The following is a 21,695-nucleotide window of genomic DNA, read 5'->3' on the forward strand; positions in this document are numbered from 1 at the left end:
TAGATTACGAGTTGAGCGTTAGGTTAAAAAAGCAGCGTTAAGAGGTCCTAAAGCTGCTTTTTAATGCCCGCTGGTATTATGAGTCTTGAAGGTACAGGCTCACTGCTCACTTTTTTGGCCAAACTTGGAAATACCGCAAATCCACTTACGTAAATTGTGTATACTCTTTTTTTCAATGGGACTTGCAGAGCGCCGGTATTACGAGTCTGCCAAAAAGTGAGAGGTAGACCCTCTCCTGTCAAGACTGCTACCGAGAACCTCCCACATCGCAAACACTAAAAAAAAATAATTTAACCCCTAATCTGCCGAACCGGACATCGCCGCCACTATAATAAATATATTAACCCCTAAACCACCGCACTTCCGCCTCGCAAACATTAGTTAAATATTATTAACCCCTAATCTGCCGGCCCCAACGCCGCCGTCACTATACTAAAGTTATTAACCCCTAAATCTAAGTCTAACCCTAACCTCCCTAACAAATATAATTTAAATAAATCTAAATAAAAATTACTATAATTAACTAAATTATTCCCATTTAAAACTAAATACCTATAAAATAAACCCTAACTAATAGTTACATTGTAGCTAGCTTAGGGTTTATTTTTATTTTACAGGCAAGTTTGTACTTATTTTAACTAGGTAGAATAGTTATTAAATAGTTATTAACTATTTAATAACTACCTAGCTAAAATAAATACAAAAGTACCTGCAAAATAAAACCTAACCTAAGTTACAATAGCACCTAAAACTACACTATAATTAAATGACTTACCTAAATTAAATACAATTTAATAAAATTAGCTAAGGTACAAAAATATAATTCTATCAGCCAATCGGAATTAAGGTAGAAAAAATCCTATTGGCTGATTGAAGTTCAATCCTATTGGCTTATGCAATCAGCCAATAGGATTGAGCTGGCATTCTATTGGCTGTTCCAATCAGCCAATAGAATGCGAGCTCAAACCTATCGGCTGATTGCATCAGCCAAAATTATTTTTTCTACCTTAATTCCGATTGGCTGATAGGATTCAATCAGCCAATCGGAATTGAAGGGACGCCATCTTGGATGACGTCATTTAAAGGAACCTTCATTCCAGAAGAGCCGTCGGATGAAGAGGATGCTCCGCGTTGGATGTCTTGAAGATGGACTCGCTCCGCGCTGGATGGATGAAGATAGAAGATGCTGTCTGGATGAAGACTTCTGCCCGTCTGGAGGACCACTTCGCCTGGCTTGGATGAAGACTTCTCCCAGCTTCGTTGAGGACTTCGGCCCGGTTGGATGAAGACTTCTCCCGGTAAGGTGATCTTCAAAGGGTTAGTGTAAGGTTTTTTTAACGGGGTATTGGGTGGGTTTTAGAGTAGGGTTGGTTGTGTGGGTGGTGGGTTTTAATGTTGGGGGGATTTGTAATTTTTTTTTACAGGTAAAAGAGCTGATTACTTTGGGGCAATTCCCTGCAAAAGGCCCATTTAAGGGCTATTTATAATTTAGTGTAGGGTAGGGCTTTTTTATTTTGGGGGGGCTTTTTATTTTGTTAGGGGGATTAGATTAGGTGTAATTAGTAAATCTTGTAATTTGTTTATTATTTTCTGTAATTTAGTGTTTGTTTTTTTGTACTTTAGATAATTAATTTAATTGTATTTAATTTAGGGAATTCATTTAATTATAGTGTAGTGTTAGGTGTAATTGTAACTTAGGTTAGGTATTATTTTACAGGTACTTTTTTATTTATTTATTTTATCTAGATATTTATTAAATAGTTAATAACTATTTAATAACTATTGTACCTAGTTAAAATAAATACAAACTTGCCTGTAAAATAAAAATAAACCCTAAACTAGCTACAATGTAACTATTAGTTATATTGTAGCTAGCTTAGGGTTTATTTTATAGGTAAGTATTTAGTTTTAAATAGTAATAATTTAGGTAATAATATTAATTTTTATTGATATTTATTGTAATTATATTTAAGTTAGGGGGTGTTAGGTTTAGGGTTAGATTTAGGTTTAGGGGTTAATAACTTTAATATAGTGGCGGCGACGTTGGGGGCGGCAGATTAGTGGTTAATAAATGTAGGTAGGTGTTGGCGATGTTAGGGGCGGCAGATTAGGGGTTAATAATATTTAACTAATGTTTGCGAGACGGGAGTGCGGCGGTTTAGGGGTTAATATGTTTATTATAGTGGCGGTGACGCTGGGGGCGGCAGATTAGGGGTTAAAAAGTGTAGGTAGGTTGCGGCAACATTGGGGCAGCAGATTAGGGGTTAATAAATATAATGTAGGTGTCGGCGATGTTGGGGGCAGCAGATTAGGGGTTCATTAGTATAATGTAGGTGGCGGCGGTGTCTGAAGCAGCAGATTAGGGGGTTAATAATTATAATTTAGGTGTCTGCGATGTCAGGGGTGGCAGATCAGGGGTTAATAAGTGTAAGATTAGGGGTGTTTAGACTCGGGGTTCATGATAGGGTGTTAGGTGTAGACATAAAATGTATTTCCCCATAGGAATCAATGGGGCTGCGTTAAGGAGTTTTACGCTGCTTTTTTGCAGGTGTTAGACTTTTATTCAGCCGGTTCTCCTATGGGGAAATCGAGCACAAGCACGTTACACCAGCTCACCACTAACGTAAGCAGTGCTGGTATTGGAGTGCGGTAATGAGTAAAATTTTGCTCAATGCTCACTTCTTGTCTGGTTTGTAAAAACCCGTAATACCAGCGCTGTCTGTAAGTGAGTGGTGAGCATAAACTGCTCGTTAGCACCGCACAGCCTCTAACACAAAACTTGTAATCTAGGTGAAAGAGTTTCTTTACTTTTATTTTGTCAATTGAAAATAGATGACTTTGCCCCTTAAAATCGCCATCTATACTGAAAGTATTAGCATGTTTGTATTATCTAAAGAAAAGTTATGTAAACAATTATCAACAGCAGCCCGTTGGGGATAAGCATGACAAATACAATGATGTTGATTTTCAGTTGTTCTCTCTAAGGGCCTGATGATCAAAACCTTGCTTTTGTTACATGTGTAAATATTTAACAAACAGTATAATTAGTTAAGTGCAAAATATTAAACATTATTGAAAGTACAAATATTTTGCAAAAATAATTTCCATCACATCACTGAATAAAATCTTTTAAAGGGATAGGAAAGGCAGAATTAAACTTGCATGATTCAGATAGAGCATGTCATTTTAAGACAATTTTAAATTCACTTCTATATTCAAATGTGTTTCGTTCTCTTGGTATCCATTGTTGAAAAAGAATACCCAAATATCCTACACTAGTGGGAGCTAGCTGCTGATTGTTGACTGCACACATTTGTCTCTTGTGATTGGCTAAGTAGATGTGTTCATCTAGCTGTTAGTAGTAAAATGCTGTTATTTCAGCAAAGGATACCAAGAGAATGAATCAAATTTGATAATAGACGTAAATTGGAAAGTTTTTTTAAATTGTATGTTCTACCCAAATCATGAGAGAAAATATGGGGGTTTTCTGTCCCTTTAAATGTTTTTCTAATATAAAGGTATTGTTCACTGAAACAGAATTGCATGATTTTTATCGTAATGTGGATAGCACAGACAGTATGAGAAGTCAGACTTTATGAAGTTCAGGAAATATATTTTATGAGCCATCTTTTGACATAGATTTGTTCATCCTTTTCATACTTGATAACACCAATTTTCTGTATTACGGGAAGAGTATATCTTACTTTGTTGAAAATTTTACTTCTTCTTTGTTTCCCTCTCCTGGGTTTTAGTTTCAAAGTGATTCAGTTTTAAAAGGACATAGACTTACCATCTCTAGACATTCCTAGGGCAAGACACTTCTGCAGTCTGCAATGTTGGCAACGGTTTCGATTAGTTCTGTCAATTAAACAGTTCCTCTGCCGTGGGCAGGAATAGGAGGCATTGTTTTGTTGACTTCTTCTGAAGAATCCCTGAAAAGAGAACAATTATGTCAATATAAATAAGCAACAATATATACAACAATTAGCAGTTTGAATTATTTCTTTTGGAAATGTATTTATAAATATCTGAGTATATGCAATTATATAAAGGATCCTCATTATTATATGAATTATAATGATTTATAGTGGCTCGCTTAAAGGGACATAAAAGTCAATGTTTCTTTAACCTCTTAATGACCACAGCACTTTTCCATTTTCTGTCCGTTTGGGACCAAGGCTATTTTTACATTTTTGCTGTGTTTGTGTTTAGCTGTAATTTTACTCTTACTCATTTACTGTACCCACATATATTATATACCGTTTTTTTTTTTGCCATTAAATGGACTTTCAAAACCTACCATTATTTTCATCATATCTTATAATTTGCTATAAAAAAATACAAAATATGATGAAAAAAATGGGAAAAAACACACTTTTTCTAACTTTGTCCCCCAAAATCTGTTGCACATCTACAACCACCAAAAAACACCCATGCTAAATAGTTTCTAAATTTTGTCCTGAGTTTAGAAATACCCAATGTTTACATGTTCTTTGCTTTTTTTGCAAGTTTTAGGGCAATAAATACAAGTAGCACTTTGATATTTCCAAACCATTTTTTTTCAAAATTAGCACTAGTTACGGGGGCGGAGCTGCGCCGTGCTGGAGCATGGAAGCAGTGTAACTAAGCTCCGGAGCTGTCGGGCCTTTTATGGCATACAAATGAGCATTTTATAATCTAATATGGCTTTGACCGTCTATACTATGACCCTCTAAATAGCTGGCCTGAGATCTGTAACTAAATCTGGGCATTATGGACTTAATTTCAATATAGAAGATTGCCGGAGCAAAGGTCGCGGCCGCCATCTTGCCGCACATAATATAAGAAGCACTGAAAATAACAGGACACGAACCCGCCGCCTCACTACACAGAGATAACCATCTCCCTTAATCCCTCATCGTGGGCGACTACACTTCTACTCCCGCATGTGACCAGTAAAGGGAGTTGAGTTACGAGCTACACGGCGGTATCAGACCCAGCCGGGCCGACACGTGAGAAGACAGGTATTATTCTGGCATACACAACGCCTAGCTTCTAGGCTCTCACATACAGCACACGGAGATACTACCTCTGAATTCAAAAGCACTTACCGGAGCACTCACTGGGGCCTAATCTGGCAATAGACTAACCTGTGACGTATGTTTAGGGGAACTCGGGCCTACGGACCCGATTTTAGGCCTCAAACAACTGCTTCCCACCACAATTGTACGCATAGTTAGATCATTCCTCGGGTTACGATCCCTCTCACCGCATTGCCTAACAATACGGCCACCCTCAACCATAACATGACCAGCAGAAAAGGCAATAAGTCAGACAAGCAAAACAAACAGTTGGGGCCATCAGTTTCTTCATTTTTTCATCCACACGAACCAACAGTTCCAGAAACTATGCACTCTCAAGAACCAGCACCCACCATCCCGGCTCCTGCTTCTACACAGGACCCTTTACAGTCTATACAATCGCAGATTGCTGGCCTCCCATCTAAATCAGACATTGAATCACTAAAAAAGTTCATCAAAGATGAGATTAAAGATTTAAAGAAAGACCTTAACGAACTAGGCTCTAGAATGGAATTTTTGGAGGACGGCCAAGACCACCTTAACAACATGGTCAGTACAAACTCTAACCAACTGTCTATACATGACTCAATGCTTCAAAGCCTATCTGATAAAATAGAAGACCTCGAAAATCGAGGCCGGAGGAACAATCTGCGAATACGTGGGATCCCAGAGGAGGTCTCACAAGAACAACTTAGAGCATATGTCACAGAACTCTTTCAGTTCCTTCTCCCTCAATCTCCCAATCTTCTGCCAGAAGACATTGAAAGAATACATAGGGCCCTTAGACCTCCCAGCAGACCTCCTGCTCCCCCAAGAGATGTTGTTCTCAAATTTCTGAAATACACTGTAAAAGAAGAGATGTGGCAATCAGCCAGGACCAGAAGAGTAATCCAATTTCACAACCACAATTTGCAGATATTCCAAGATCTCTGCCCTCAAACAATCCAGCGTAGGAGAGAGGTCCGTTTTATAACTAAGGTTCTACAAGAAAACAACATACGATATCGCTGGGGCTTTCCATTTAGCCTTATAATCTCGCACAACGGAGGGCAAGTGATATATAAAAGCTTTCCGGACCTAGACCACATATCAAAAAAACTTAACCTCTCATTTGAGCTGCCACCAGAGACAGTCATAGACCCTCCACTCCTGAGGAATCACCCGGAGGAAGGATCTTCAAGAGAGCAAAGAATTCCTTGGTCTAGGGTGGCCCCCAAGAGGCGCAAGACCGGCCTCTCTACACCAGACGAAGATACCTGACACCTCTAGCAGCGCTACCTCACCTCCCTTCCTTATAGGACATTAGGCTTACAGACTATTACTGTGATTAACGCAGTTGCTATTTTGATCTTAAGCTCCTGTGAACCGACATCAGCCTTGAAGCTCCCAGGGTATCGTATGATCATTTCGAACTCTTGTTTTATTTCACCCTAGTTTAATGTGTTTAACTGTTCAGTTGGGTTCATCTACACTTTTATTATGAATGATATTTCCCGGTCATATACCTTACGAATGCCATAGAAGTTCCCCGACATCATTCCACCCCCTTGAATGGTGTCATGTCAGAACTTCACGACCACCATTTGTTACCATAAAATTTTAAGTTTCTATTTATGCTTGTTTTTTCACATGCTCACATTTAAGCAATCCGTTTTTACTAGAAATGTCATAACTGTTTCTGAATGTCTATATACACCTAATACCAGTCGAATTTTGCATACAATTGTTTTTTTGTACTGTTCATTTATATATCAGTATGTTTATTTCCAAGAATTCTCTGTTTCTATTCAGCAATTGTTCTCACAGATAATACACAGGGTACTACTCACCTCCCGCACTAATACACACATTTACTCTCTACAACATTTAGCTATAATCACCCTATGCTGCTCCCCGGGTGTCCCAGCATCCTATTTAACTATAGTCACCCTTGAATATATAAGATATGACTGTACAACCTAGGACTATCAATTTACTGTCCCATAATGTTAAAGGGCTAAATATCCCCCAGAAGAGATCCCAAGTCTTGAGAGATTATCATAGACTTAAAAGCGACATTATCCTCCTCCAAGAGACCCATTTTAAGAAAGGCAGAGAACCCATGCAGTCCCTTAGGAAATTCGGCCAAGTCTTTCTCTCATCACATTCTACAAAACACAACGGTGTAGGAATTCTAATACGTAAACAGATTCCCTTCCATCTCACTAATATTATTAGAGATAAAGAAGGAAGACTAATAGTGATTACTGGCCGACTATTCAATAAAGTCATAACCATTGCTAACGTATATGCCCCTAACTCTGGAGATGCCCCGTTCTTTCTTAGAACCACTAACATAATTTCTGAAATGTCTAGGGGTTGTCTGATTGTAGGAGGAGATTTTAATTTAGCTTTAAACCCGGATTTAGACTGCTCCTCTGGAACGTCATCCATACCCCAAAAGACGTTAAAATTAATTAAATCCCATATTTCAAAATTAAATGTCCATGATGCCTGGCGAATTCACCACCCAAACGTTAAAGACTATACGTTCTTCTCCCATCCCCATCAAACTTATTCCCGCATTGATTACTTCATTATTGACGTCACTAGCTTAGCCTTAGTCCAATCCTCTAATATCCTCCCCATAACCTGGTCAGATCACGCAATGGTTAGTTGCTCTTTAACTTGGCCCACTTCACAGAGACCAGAACGCACTTGGAGACTTGACGAAACACTACTGACCGACCCAATTTCCAAACTTCACATCCAAGAGAAAATTGAATCCTATTTTCAGTTAAATGTCACACCTGATGTCACCCCCCTTCAAATTTGGGAAGCACATAAGTGCGTTATTAGGGGAGAATTAATCGCGCTCAAAGCGAGAATAACCAAACAAAACTCATTGACACTCAGTAATTTATTAGAAGAACTAGACAAACTCCAAGACACTCATAAGAGACACCCAAAGGCCCATTCGCTACTCGAACATATCACTCATAAACAGAGGCAGTTGGCCCTCCTTTTAGGCCTGGAGGCCAAACGTAGAGCTCTCTTCCTTAGGAGACGATTTTACGAAGGGGGAAATAGACAGGGCAAGCTTCTGGCACGTTTATTACGAAATAAATCCTCTAAGGGATATATTATGACTATAAAAGATAATAAAGGCAAAACTTGGTCCACCTCTTCCGACATAGCAGATAATTTCAAATCCTATTACGAGGACCTATATAATCTAGACAGGAAAAATACCCCACCTTCACCCTCAGACATAACCAACTACCTTACCTCACTTAATCTCCCCTCCTTGACAGAAGACCAAAAACTAAACCTCGAATCCCCCTTCACCTTAAAGGAACTCCGGAAAGCTATCCTCTCCTTCCCGCCTGGCAAAGCCCCAGGCCCAGATGGCTTTGGTCACTCATATTACTCTAAATTTATAGACATCCTTGGTCCCCACCTCCTATCACATTTCTCTGACATTGATAATGACAATTTCTTCCACCCTCAATCCCTCCAAGCTCATATTTCAATAATACCGAAACCAAATAAGCCCCTAGATCATATCCCTAACTATAGGCCTATCTCTCTGCTGAACGCAGATATAAAAATATTCGCTAAAATGTTAGCTATTAGACTAAACCAATACCTCCCCCAGCTCATCCACCAAGACCAAGTTGGCTTCGTCCCACTCAGGGAGGCTAAGGACAACACAGTCCGAAATCTCCACCTACTTATCCATTCCAAAAGACAGGGCCTTCCCGCAGTCTGGTTGTCAACCGATGCGGAGAAGGCCTTTGACCGAGTTCGATGGTCCTTCCTTAGGGCCACATTGAAATCCATGGGACTCGGCGAACTTATGCTCCATAGAATTTTTGCTTTATATAACAACCCCAGTGCTCGAATCTCCCTGAATGGCATCCTGTCCCGTCCCTTCCCAATAACTAACGGCACTAGGCAGGGGTGCCCCTTGTCCCCTTTACTATTTATATGTCTCTTGGAGACTTTTGCTGCTAGAGTCAGACAAAACCCAAACATTAAGGGTATATCAGTTGGGGGTGAAACTTATAAATTATCCCTCTTCGCAGACGACGTGCTGTTTTCCCTCACATCTCCAGATAAGTCAATACCCATACTCCTAGATGAATTGTCACTGTTTCATGAACTAACCAACTTTACCATTAACCAGTCTAAGTCTGAGTATATAGGGATTTCACTACCAGACACCCTTGCCCAACAAATCGAACTCACATGTCCCTTCCGACGGTGCAAAACATCATTGAGATACTTAGGCATTAATCTCACTGCAGACTTAGATTCAACATTTCGCTATAATTATATCCCCCTTAAGACATCCTTAGAACGTGAACTCTCCTCATGGCACTCTAGACACCTATCATGGATGGGTAGAATCAACTCGATAAAAATGACGGCTTTCCCCAGACTCCTTTATGTACTGCAAGCTCTCCCGATCCCTCTCCCACCACGATACCTCACGAATATGCAAAGACTGTTCAACTCCTTTATTTGGGGAGGCAGACACTCTAGAATTAATAATAAGATAATGATATCCCCCCGATTACATGGTGGCCTAGGAGTCCCCAATTTAGAATTATATAGATCTGCCATCTATATCCAAAGGATCCTCGATTGGAGGATACATGGATCTCAAAAACGTTGGGTTCACCTGGAAGAATATCCATATAAAGACCTGAATCTCCGTTCTGTATGCTGGTCCCCCCCGATTTGAAAACATAATCCACAACATAGACAATCCAATAACTAAAGAGACCTTATTACAGTGGGGGAAAACGAACAAAATTAACCCTTACCTTTCATCCAACCCCTCCCCACTCACTTCCCTGACACATAATATTGAGTTTTCTCTGGCTGACTTGGGGACTGTCCCCTCCGACCCACACCATCACTCCGACATTGCGATACACCACCTCTCAGAGAATGAACACTTACTCCCACACACCACACTCCAGGAGCGGAACTTCACTTGGGCCAACAACTGGTTCAACTATAGAAGACTTCACAATTATATTACAACTCATAAATCCAGTAATAACATGCTCAGACCTATGACTAGACTGGAGACGTTGATAACATCACCTACCCCTCTAAGACATACCTTATCTAAAATTTATTCTATTTTAACCCAACCTCCTCCTGGGTACTTACCTGGTGCGATCGAATCATGGGAAAGGGAGTTAGGAGTTATAATTCTTCCCCAAGTAGCATCATCTATATTTATAAACACTATGTCATCCTCTTCATCGGCAGCCCTTCTAGAGATGAATTATAAAATCCTTCATAACTGGTATCTTACACCTAGACGACTATATAAACTATACCCTACAACCGGGAATAGATGCTGGCGCTGCGGGCACTCGGGGAGTGGAATGGGCCACATGTGGTGGTGGTGCAACAGCATCACTTGGTTTTGGAGAACTCTTCTTGGTGAAATTGAGAAAATTTTCCAACTCATACTCCCCTTTGACCCCTTAGTATTTCTTCTAAATAAACACATCAAACTCCCCTCCAAGTCCCATATCATTTTGCTTCGCATATTCACAAATAGTGCTAAAGCACTTATTGCAAAGAACTGGAAATCCCAAGCCCCCCCCTAATATCACAATGTGGAGAAATAAAGTTAGCGATCTTATAGAACTAGAGGAATATAAAGCTTTTAGATTGGACACTAGGGATCATTATATTAATGCACAAAATATGTGGACACAATATATAGCTTCAGAAAGCTCTCTTTAGTCACTCACCCACTACGGAGTTTCCACTTACCTTCACATACTCACCCACTCAGATAGAGAATTTTCAATGATTAACGGTACATTTTTCAGACCTGTTGTGTAATACTGGTTTGAAACTATGATATGGCATGGTAGACAGTTGTTTTCTACTTGTCTATGCTTTGGTTATCTTAACTTCTAATTTTCATGTTTTCAGAAAATGTTACTCTAACTTGATATTTTGACTGTTTTATTTTGTTATTGTCATTTGTGATCTGTATCTCTGAACGGATTTTGTATTCTTGAAATATACCAATAAAAAACAACTTGGAATAAAATTAGCACTAGTTACATTGGGACACTAATATCTTTCAGGAATCTCTGAATATCCATTTTTAGAAGACATCCCAAAGTATTGATCTAGGTCCATTTTGGTATATTTCATGCCACCATTTCACCGCCAAATGCGATCAAATAAAAAAAAAAAAGTTCAGTTTTTCACAAATTTTTTCATAAACTTTAGGTTTATCACTGAAATTATTTACAAACAACTCATGAAATTATGGTATAAATGGTTGTAAATGCTTCTCTGGGATCCGCTTTGTTCATAAATAGCAGACATATATGGCTTTGGCTTTGCTTTTTGGTAATTAGAAGGCTGCTAAATGCCACTGTGCACCACACGTGTATTATGCCCAGCAGTGAATGGGTTAATTAAGGAGCATGTAGGGAGCTTCTATGGTTAATTTTAGCTCTAGTGTAGTGTAGTAGACAACCCCAAGTATTGATCTAGGCCCATTTTGGTATATTTCATGCCACCATTTCACCGCCAAAAGCGATCAAATAAAAAAAAATTGTTCACTTTTTCAAACTTTTGGTTTCTCACTAAAATTATTTACAAACAGCTTGTGCAATTATGGCACAAATGGTTTTAAATGCTTCTCTGGGATCCCCTTTGTTCAGAAATAGCAGACATATATGGCTTTTGCGTTGCTTTTTGGTAATTAGAAGGCCGCTAAATGCTGCTGCGCATCACACGTGTATTATGGCCAGCAATGAAGGGGTTAATTAGGTAGTTTGTAGGGAGCTTGCAGGGTTAATTTTAGCTTTAGTGTAGAGATCAGCCTCCCACCTGACACATTCCACCCCCTGATCCCTCCCAAACAGCTCTCTTCCCTCCCCCACCCCACAATTGTCCCCGCCATCTTAAGTACTGGCAGAAAGTCTGCCAGTACTAAAATAAAAAGGTATCTTCAAATATTTTTTTTTTTAATAGCATATTTACATATGCTGCTATGTAGGATCCCCCCTTAGCCCCCAACCTCCCTGATTCCCCCAAAATAGCTCACTAACCCTCCCCCTCTGCCTTATTGGGGGCCATCTTGGGTACTGGCAGCTGTCTGCCAGTACCCAGTTTGCAAATAAAAATGTTTTTTATTACTTTGTTTTTATTTTTTTCTGTAGTGTAGCTTCCCCCCACAGACAAATATCCCACCAGCCAAACCGATCATCAAATCAAATAAAATTCCCCCCTTTATCCCCACTTCTAACAAAAAAAATTCTGTAGCGTAGTGGTTCCCACCCGCTCCCTCCCCGTGCACGCGCCCGCCCGGCCTCCCCGTGCACGTGCGCGCATCCGTGCTCGCCCCCGGTCGTCCCCGCCCACGATCCCGCCCCCCTCTGCATCACAAAGGCCATCGATGGCCGCCACCCGCCTCCCACACCGGCTCCCACCCACCAACGAACTTAGCCGTTAATGTCCGGTGCAGAGAGGGCCACAGAGTGGCTCTCTCTGCATCGGATGGCTAAAAATGGTTATTGCAGGATGCCTCGATATCGAGGCATCACTGCAATAACCGGAAAGCAGCTGGAAGCGAGCAGGATCGTCCTCAGGCGTTAACTGCCTTTTTTTTTAGGACTTACCCTGCACGTCCTCGGTCGTTAAGGGGTTAATAATTCAGATAGTACATACATAATTAAACAACTTTACAATTTACTTATCCATTTTGCTTCATTCTCTTAGTATCTTTTCTTGCAAGAACAATAATGTACAACTGGGAGATAGCTGAGCACATTGGTAAGCCAATAACAAGAAGTATATATGTGCAGCTACCATTCAGCAGCTAGCTCTTAGCTCCTGAGCCTAAATAGGTATGCTTTTTAGCAAAGGGTACTAAGGGAATGAAGGCATATAAGGAACAGAAGTAAGTTGAAAAGTTGTTTACATTTGTATGCTTTATGTGGATCTCAAAAGAAAAAAAAGGGTTTCATGTCCCTTTAACTCTTTTGTAATGTTCTACTGTCGGACACTTTAATGAATATTATATTACAGTAGCATACCCTCAGTAACATATAAAAAAAATCCCAAAACATCTCTTCAAACACTTTCAAAAAACAGAACAAGAAAGAATAATAATAAGGAAAAAAATTACATGAACTTAAAATTGTAGATGACCTTAAAATGTCCTGTATAACCTTAAAGGGACAATCTACTCCAGAATTGTTATCATTTAAAAAGATAGATAATCCCTTTATTACCCATTGACCAGTTTTGCATAATCAACACTGTTATATTAATACACTTTTTACCTCTGTTATTTCCTTGTATCTAAGCCTCTGCAGACTGCCCCTTTATCTCAGTTCTTTTGGCAGTTGTGCATTTTAGCAAATCAGTGCTGACTCATAAATAACTACCTATATGACACACGTGAACTAGCGATGTTTAGCTGTAAAAAAAAAAAATCTGTAGAATTCACTGAGATAAGAGGCAGCATTCAAGAGCTTAGTAATTAGCATATGAGCCTCCCTAGATTAAGCTTTCAACAAAGAATACCAAGAGAACAAAGTAAATTGGACAAATCATGAAAGTTTATTTTTGACTAGACAGCCCCTTTAATATTTTAATTTCTTTGTTAACCAGTGGGTGCATGAAGACCCTTTGTAACTAGGCCATTTCTTCAGTATGCAATAGACACAAGTGATGCCCAGACCAAGTAAGGTGATGGCCAGACTAAGTAAGAGTCACCCTAGTAATGAGGAGCTAGTGCTAATCTAAATATTTGCAATTTAGGGACCTGCTAAACCATCCTGGAGCTCTCCTGAATACCACAATACCTCACACCCTCAAATGATTCCTGATATGAATCAAAGACCCTCCTTACCCTACTTAGGACCTTGAAAAAAAAAAACATTCTACATATATCTTTGAATTCTAAGAGACTGATGGATCATTGTCTAAAACTGGAAGTGTAGGAGACTGGTATGTACTTTCTAGGTTTAATACATTTGTTTGAGTGAATGTAGAGTTGTAATTAGCCTCCCTTTATAGCACTTTGGCAGTCATTGGCTGTTTCTAATTTTATCTTTCAATGATAAGGTTCCAAAAGTCTTTGACATTTCTTTTTGATTAAATTAATTTATTGGCCTTCACTTTTTAAAGTTAAGCTTACTTGCAACTGGATCTGGTAGATCTCCAGGCAGATATATTATTTAGAGGCTTACTTCCTCCTTCAGGGCTGAAGCTCACTTGGTGTGTGGATGTGATTTTAGAACTTTGTTCTTGTTGCTATAGCAACAGCAAGATTCTTAACATTGTGACTGTAAAATCCTTTTGGATACATTTTAAGATAAAAGCACTTCTGGGAAAATACATTTTTAATGTGGCTGCTACATGTAATAGTCTGAAATTAATAAAGATATAAAGCATAAAGCACCATTTTCGTAAAGTGGAGCTTAACTTAGTCTGCATGTGTTCTGTCCTACAGTTAAAAATTATCAACACATATGCTAAGGATTTATAAATTAATTTAAATGTGCATTTTGAAGCTTATTTTAAAATAATGACAAAACACACAATTTCAGACATAAGTGTTTACATTTTCAATAAACAAAGATATTTAATACAAGAAATGTTGTCATCTTAGGTAAATATTGCTTTGATAAAGCAGAGACAGAGATGAATAATAACTTTTTTAACATAATCACAAATTACAGTGTATCACCTTTTATTTTAAGGTTTAAAGACAAATAAAAAAAATAGTTTTTAGACAACTTTACATTCTTGCACAAATCTCAGTAAATCCATACATTTTGATAGTAATAAATAAATACACAGGACATTTGGGACTTTAACACCATTCATGATATCACCGATCTCATCACATTTGGTATCATAAGTTAAATTACTAGTGACACCAAATCTTCTTCTCACAAGCCTCACTCCATCAGTTTACTTTACTTCAACAGAGGTTGGCAACAATATACTTAAATGTACAACTAAACTGACCAGTGAGAATCAAGAAATAAAATAAATAAAAAAATTCACGTAGGAAGAAGAAAATTAAAGTCCCAGATCAAAACAGGTTTAAGAAAATAAAAATTAGGATTATAACGGAGATGAAAGTTTGATGAATATGTTGAATGGATGGGTGTGTGATGGTTTGATGCATAGCAAATGTACTTTTGTATAGAGTTATGTATCTATAAATGTATAACATTGACATCAAAGCATTTAACCTTTCTAGCAGAATCATTTTGTTCCTTTGAATATTGTAATGACTATGACTTTTGCACAAATTGGATCCACATTCTAATATACTAATGTCAAGAATATTTATTTGTCAAACTGCAAACTTTGATGCTACTTGTTTACATTTAATTTTATATGTGAGAGTTCTAAGAATCATAATAAAAATATGAATATATCTTGTTTGATATAAATAATTAAAAATATAAACAAGAGAGATAGTGAATTGCAGTCGTTCTTCACAATTGGAGATTTATTATTTTTACAGGAATTTGGTTTTTTTTAATGATCACTAGAAATAGATGAGTTTTTCAAAACCTTAAAAGAAAATCGGAAATTTAGAAACAATCACTAATACTGTATCAGCTATCATTCTTCTTACTTTCCATCACATTTGTATGAATATGGATATTCAGCTTGTCTGGATTTAAATGGTAGCAGTATTATTGATACTTTTAATATGATATTCAAAGCATATAATGGAATTTGTTGAATATGACAGTATTCTTGACATTTGACTCAAATGAAATGTTTCAAATTCAGTGACAAAATTATCAGATAAGAAATATTTAAAAATACATATTATCATATGCATTCTATATAGACAACTGAGGGTGGTAAATGATTGTCATGAAGACTATCTAGACAAATATAAGCAATGAAAAAGAAAATTAATTTACTTTAACCCCTTAATGACCACAGCACTTTTCCATTTTCTGTCCGTTTGGGACCAAGGCTATTTTTACATTTCTGCGGTGTTTGCGTTTAGCTGTAATTTTCCTCTTACTCATTTACTGTACCCCCACATATTATATACCGTTTTTTTCGTCATTAAATGGACTTTCTAAAGATACCATTATTTTCATCATATCTTATAATTTACTATAAAAAAATTATAAAATATGTGGAAAAAAATGGAAAAAAACACACTTTTTCTAACTTTGACCCCCAAAATCTGTTGCACATCTACAACCACCAAAAAACACCTATGCTAAATAGTTTCTAAATTTTGTCCAGAGTTTAGAAATACCGAATGTTTACTTGTTCTTTGCTTTTTTTGTAAGTTATAGGGCCATAAATATAAGTAGCACTTTGCTATTTCCAAACCATTTTTTTTCAAAATTAGCGCTAGTTACATTGGGACACTGATATCTTTCAGGAATCCCTGAATATCAATTGACATGTATATAATTTTTTTAGTAGACATCCCAAAGTATTGATCTAGGCCCATTTTGGTATATTTCATGCCACCATTTCACCGCCAAATGCGATCAAATACAAAAAAACGTTCACTTTTTCACAAATTTTTTCACAATCTTTTGGTTTCTCACTGAAGTTATTTACAAACAGCTTGTGCAATTATGGCATAAATGGTTGAAAAATCTTCTCTGGGATCCCCTTTGTTCATAAATAGCAGACATATATGGCTTTGGCATTGCTTTTTGGTAATTAGAAGGCCGCAAAATGCCGCTGCGCACCACACGTGTATTATGCCCAGCAGTGCAGGGGTTAATTAGGGAGCTTGTATGGAGCTTGTAGGGTTAATTTTAGCTTTAGTGTAGTGTAGTAGACAACCCAAAGTATTGATCTAGGCCCATTTTGGTATATTTCATGCCACCATTTCACCGCCAAATGCGATCAAATAAAAAAAAAAAGTTCCCTTTTTCACAAACTTTAGGTTTCTCACTGAAATTATTTACAAACAGCTTGTGCAATTATGGCACAAATGGTTGTAAATGCTTCTCTGGGATCCCCTTTGTTCAGAAATAGCAGACATATATGGCTTTGGTGTTGCTTTTTGGTAATTAGAAGGCCGCAAAATGCCACTGCGCACAACACGTGAATTATGCCCAGCAGTGAAGGGGTTAATTAGGTAGCTTGTAGAGAGCTTGCAGGGTTAATTTTAGCTTTAGTGTAGAGCTCAGCCTCCCACCTGAAACATCAGACCCCCTGATCCCTCCCAAACAGCTCTCTTCCCTCCCCCATCCCACAATTGTCCCCGCCATCTTAAGTACTGGCAGAAACTCTGCCAGTACTAAAATAAAAGGTATATTTGGGCTTTTTAGTTTGTTTTTTTTTTTAGCATATTTACATATGCTGCTGTGTAGGGTTCCCCCTTAGCCCCCAACCTCACGGATCCCCACCAAACAGTTGTCTAACCCTCCCCCTCTGCCTTAATGGGCGCCATCTTGGGTACTGGCAGCTGTCTGCCAGTACCCAGTTAAGATAAAAGTGTTGGTTTTTTTTTTACAAAAAATCCCTTTTTCTGTAGTGTAGCTTCTCCCCCCACCCAAGACCAACCCTCCACCACTCCAAAATCACTTTGTTTATTATTTGATTATTTTGGTGCCCTTTTGCCCCACATGTGTATTTAAACGTTTCTGTAGTATAGCGGCTCCCACCCGCTCCCGCCCCGTGCACGCGCCCGCCCGCCGCCCCCCCGTGCACGTGCGCGCGCCCGCGCGCGCCCCCCGTCAGCTCCGCCCCCGATCCCGCCTCCCTCCACCTTAAACAGCACACCGATGGCCGCCCACCCGCCTCCCAAGTCGGCTCCCACCCACCAACGATACCGGCCATCGATGTCCGCTGCAGAGAGGGCCACAGAGTGGCTCTCTCTGCATCGGATGGCCATTTAAGGTTATTGCAGGATGCCTCCATATCGAGGCATCACTGCAATAACCGGAAAGCAGCTGGAAGCAATCAGGATCGCTTCTAGCTGCTTTCCACACCGAGGACGTGCAGGGTACGTCCTCAGGCGTTAACTGCCTTTTTTTTGAGGACGTACCCTGCACGTCCTCGGTCATTAAGGGGTTAAGGTAGAAGAAAGCAGGTTATAAAGAAGAATTAAAGGGACATTAAACTACTGGGTACCACTACAGTAGCATGGTTACTACTCACTACACCATTGTATTTACTTCTGTGACTGTAGCTGTCTTCAAAGTCATTCTCTTATTTAACCTCTTAGAATTATCATTTAGTGAAGATCTGCATTGTCACACTGGGTGCCGCCATCTTGGAGCTTATTTTTGTTAGGTAACTTTTAAACTGTGCAAAAAAATGCAGACATGTAACACTTCTGTTCTCTTTTATGTGAGCTAAACTGTACAGTACAGTTGACAAAAAGCCAGATCTGAGTGCACTGCTCCTATCACAGGATGCAACAATAACTGAGCTACAAGATGGCGGCGCCCAGTATAAAATGCAGAGTTTTAACAGCTGGATTCTGTAATCAGTTAAAATAAGAGAAAGGCTTTAATAAAGGGCTGCAGGTACAGGAGGAAATGCAGAATTATGGTGAGTAGTAACCAACCTACTGTAGTTCTACAGTTTAATATCCCTTTAACCCAAATTATAATGATTTTTTTTTCTTCACAAATACAAGCATTGGGTAAATTAACAATTTAGCATTATATAGAAATGTAGCAAGAAACAAACACCTAGATTACAAGTTTTGCGTTACGGTCGGTACAGCTTTTAACACTGAAAAAATGGCCATTATGCTGGAAAGGCCAGGAACGCATATTATGAGTCACGGCGGTATAGCTATACCACAAGCATTTTTGCTTACGGTATTACAGTTTCATTTTAGCCTGTAATGCAAGGTCCATTCCGCACTCAAAAAATGACGTTTTAGTGTGGGATTTTCATAGTGCCGGTATTACAGGTTGTGCAGTCTGGCTAAAATGCCTATAATGACACAATCCATACCAGTAGTTATGGATTTTGCAAAAAACTAAAATGTTTCACAAAACTCATAACTAAAATGTTACAAAGTACACTAACACCCATAAACTACCGATTAACCCCAAAACTGCCCCCCTCCTGCATCGCAAACACTATATTAAACCTATTAACCCCTAATCTGCCACCCACCCACATTGCGACTATTAAATAAACCTATTAACCCCTAATCTGCCGCCCACCCACATCGCGACTATTAAATATACCTATTAACCCCTAATCTGCCGCCCACCCACATTGCCAACACTATTTAAATATATTAACCCCATAACCTCTGGCCTCCTACATTGCCGACACTAAATAAACCTATTAACCCCTAAACTGCCAGCCCCCAAATCGCAAAACACGAAAATTAAACTATTAACCCCTAAATCTAACACCCCCTTAACTTTAAATTAAAATTACAATATAACTATATTTAAATAAATAATACACCTAAGTTTAAACTATAAATTAACCTAACATAACTATTCTATTTGATTTGAACAGTCAATAGGATTTCAGTAGCTTTCATCCTATTGGCTTTTTTGAACAGCCAATAGGATTTCAGAATCTCTCATCCTATTGGTTGATTTGAATTTGAAGAATCAAATCAGCCAATAGGAATGCAAGGTACGCCATTTTGAAATTGCTATCTTGCATTCAACTTTAGTGTATGGCGGTGGACGTATGAAGAGGACGCTCCACTCAGGATGGGATTGGCTTCCAGGATAGCTCCGCTCCGCGCTGCCGGGATGAAGATAGAAGACGTCCCCGAGATGGATGAAGACTTCTTGCCGCCTGGATGAAGATGGATGTCCGGACTTCAGGAACCATGAGTAGATTTAATCGAGTTAGTGTTAGTTTTTTTTTCTTTTTTTTGGGTGTTTTTTTTTTTAGATTAGGACTTTGGGCAATTGCAAAAGAGCTGAATGCCCTTTTAAGGGCAATGCCCATACATATGCCCCTTTAGGGGCAATGAGTTAGGTTTTTTATTTTGGGGGTTGGTTGTTGTGGTGGGTTTTACTGTTGGGGGGATTTTTTTACAGATAAAAGAGCTGTTAAACTTAGGACAATGACCTACAAAAGGCCCTTTAAAGGGCTATTGGTAGTTTATTGTAGGCTGAGTGGGGGGCTTTATATTTTTATAGGGCTATTAGATTAGGTGTAATTGTTTTTATTTTTGATAATTTTGTTTAATATTTTTGTAAGCTTGGTGTTTTTTACTTTTTGTAATTAAGTGTTTATTATTTTTTGTCATTTTAGATTTTTTTTATTTATTTTGTAGTGTTAGTTGTTTTTAAATTTGTAATTTCAATGTTTTAATTGGTAGTATTTTTTTTATTTTATTAGAATAGTTATGTTAGGTTAATTTATAGTTTAATGTTAGGTTTATTTTTATTTCACAGGTAAGTTTTTATTTATTTAAATATAGTTATATTGTAATTTTAATTTAAAGTTAGGGGGGGTGTTAGGTTTAGGGGTTAATAATTTAATTTAGTGTTTTGCAATGTGGGGGGGGCTGGCAGTTTCGGGGTTAATAGGTTTATGCAGTGGCGGTGATGTGGGGGGGCTGGAGGTTTAGGGGTTAATAGGTTTATTTAGTAGCAGCGATATGGGAGGCCAGGGGTTTAGGGGTTAATAATTTTATTTAGTGGCGGCGATGTCGGGGAGCAGCCGATTAGGGGTTAATAGCTTTTATTAGTTTTGGCGACGTGGGGAGCGGCCGATTAGGGGTTAATAACTTTATTTAGGTGTCGGCAATGTCGGGGGCGGCGGATTAGGGGTGTTTAGACTAGGGGTTTATGTTAGGGTGTTAGGTTTAAACGTAACTAATTTCCCCATAGACATCAATAGGGTTGCGTTATGGAGATTTTTCATTCTGCACTTCAGGTGTTAGTTTTTTTTCTAACACTCTCTCCCCATTGATGTCTATGGGGGAAAGCGTGCACAAGCACGTCAAATCAGCCCTTGGCTTTTGTGTGGTATGGAGCTTAATACCACCATATCGCACGCACAAGGAGGCTTTTCAGTAACTCGTAATGGCAGTGCTATGGAGAGTTAAATATCGCAACTTTTTTGGCGTTTTGCACGCTGTTTAACGGAAAACTCGTAATCTAGGCGAAAGATTGCTAAAGTGTAATTAATATATATAGTAGAATACTTTAAAGTCAGCACCAAATGATTTGAACAATAATATCTCCAGTGTAAGCTATTTTACAGGTGAAAGTAGTCTTGTTTGCATGATCTAAACCAATCTTTATGTTCAGGTTGTATTTTCCACAAAGTAATATTTTTGTCAGACAGAAATTTATCTAAGGAAAATATAATACTCCCTAAAATTATGATATATAGAGATTATAGATACATGAAATGACTTAGCTTAACATTTGTTCGTCAATCCAGTTATTAAAAATAAAAAATATATTAAAAAAAGACCTGGGGGTCAATTTATTAAGGTGCGGACGTACATGATGTACATGTATCGTATCATATCTGCCGCACATCGATAAATGCTGAGAGCATACGCTGTCGGCATTTTTCATTGCACCAGCAGTTCTGGTGAACTTCTGGTGCAATGCTGCCCCCTGCAGATTGGGGGCCACTAGCAGGGGGTGTAAATCAATCCGATCATATCTGATTGGGCTGGTTGCTTTC

At 38.6% G+C, this 21,695-nt stretch overlaps 1 protein-coding gene across 1 annotated transcript in view; it reads right to left on the reverse strand.

The window, feature by feature from the left end:
• RORB (RAR related orphan receptor B) overlaps positions 1-21,695 on the reverse strand; it is a 157,607-nt gene that overhangs the window by 90,179 nt on the left and 45,733 nt on the right. The window contains exon 4 of the mRNA XM_053699973.1: positions 3,791-3,932. Within this exon, the coding sequence (XP_053555948.1) occupies positions 3,791-3,932 (142 nt within the window). The remainder of the gene's footprint in view (positions 1-3,790; positions 3,933-21,695) is intronic.

The sequence above is a fragment of the Bombina bombina genome, chromosome 2 (assembly GCF_027579735.1).
Source record: "Bombina bombina isolate aBomBom1 chromosome 2, aBomBom1.pri, whole genome shotgun sequence".
Lineage (NCBI taxonomy): Eukaryota > Metazoa > Chordata > Amphibia > Anura > Bombinatoridae > Bombina > Bombina bombina.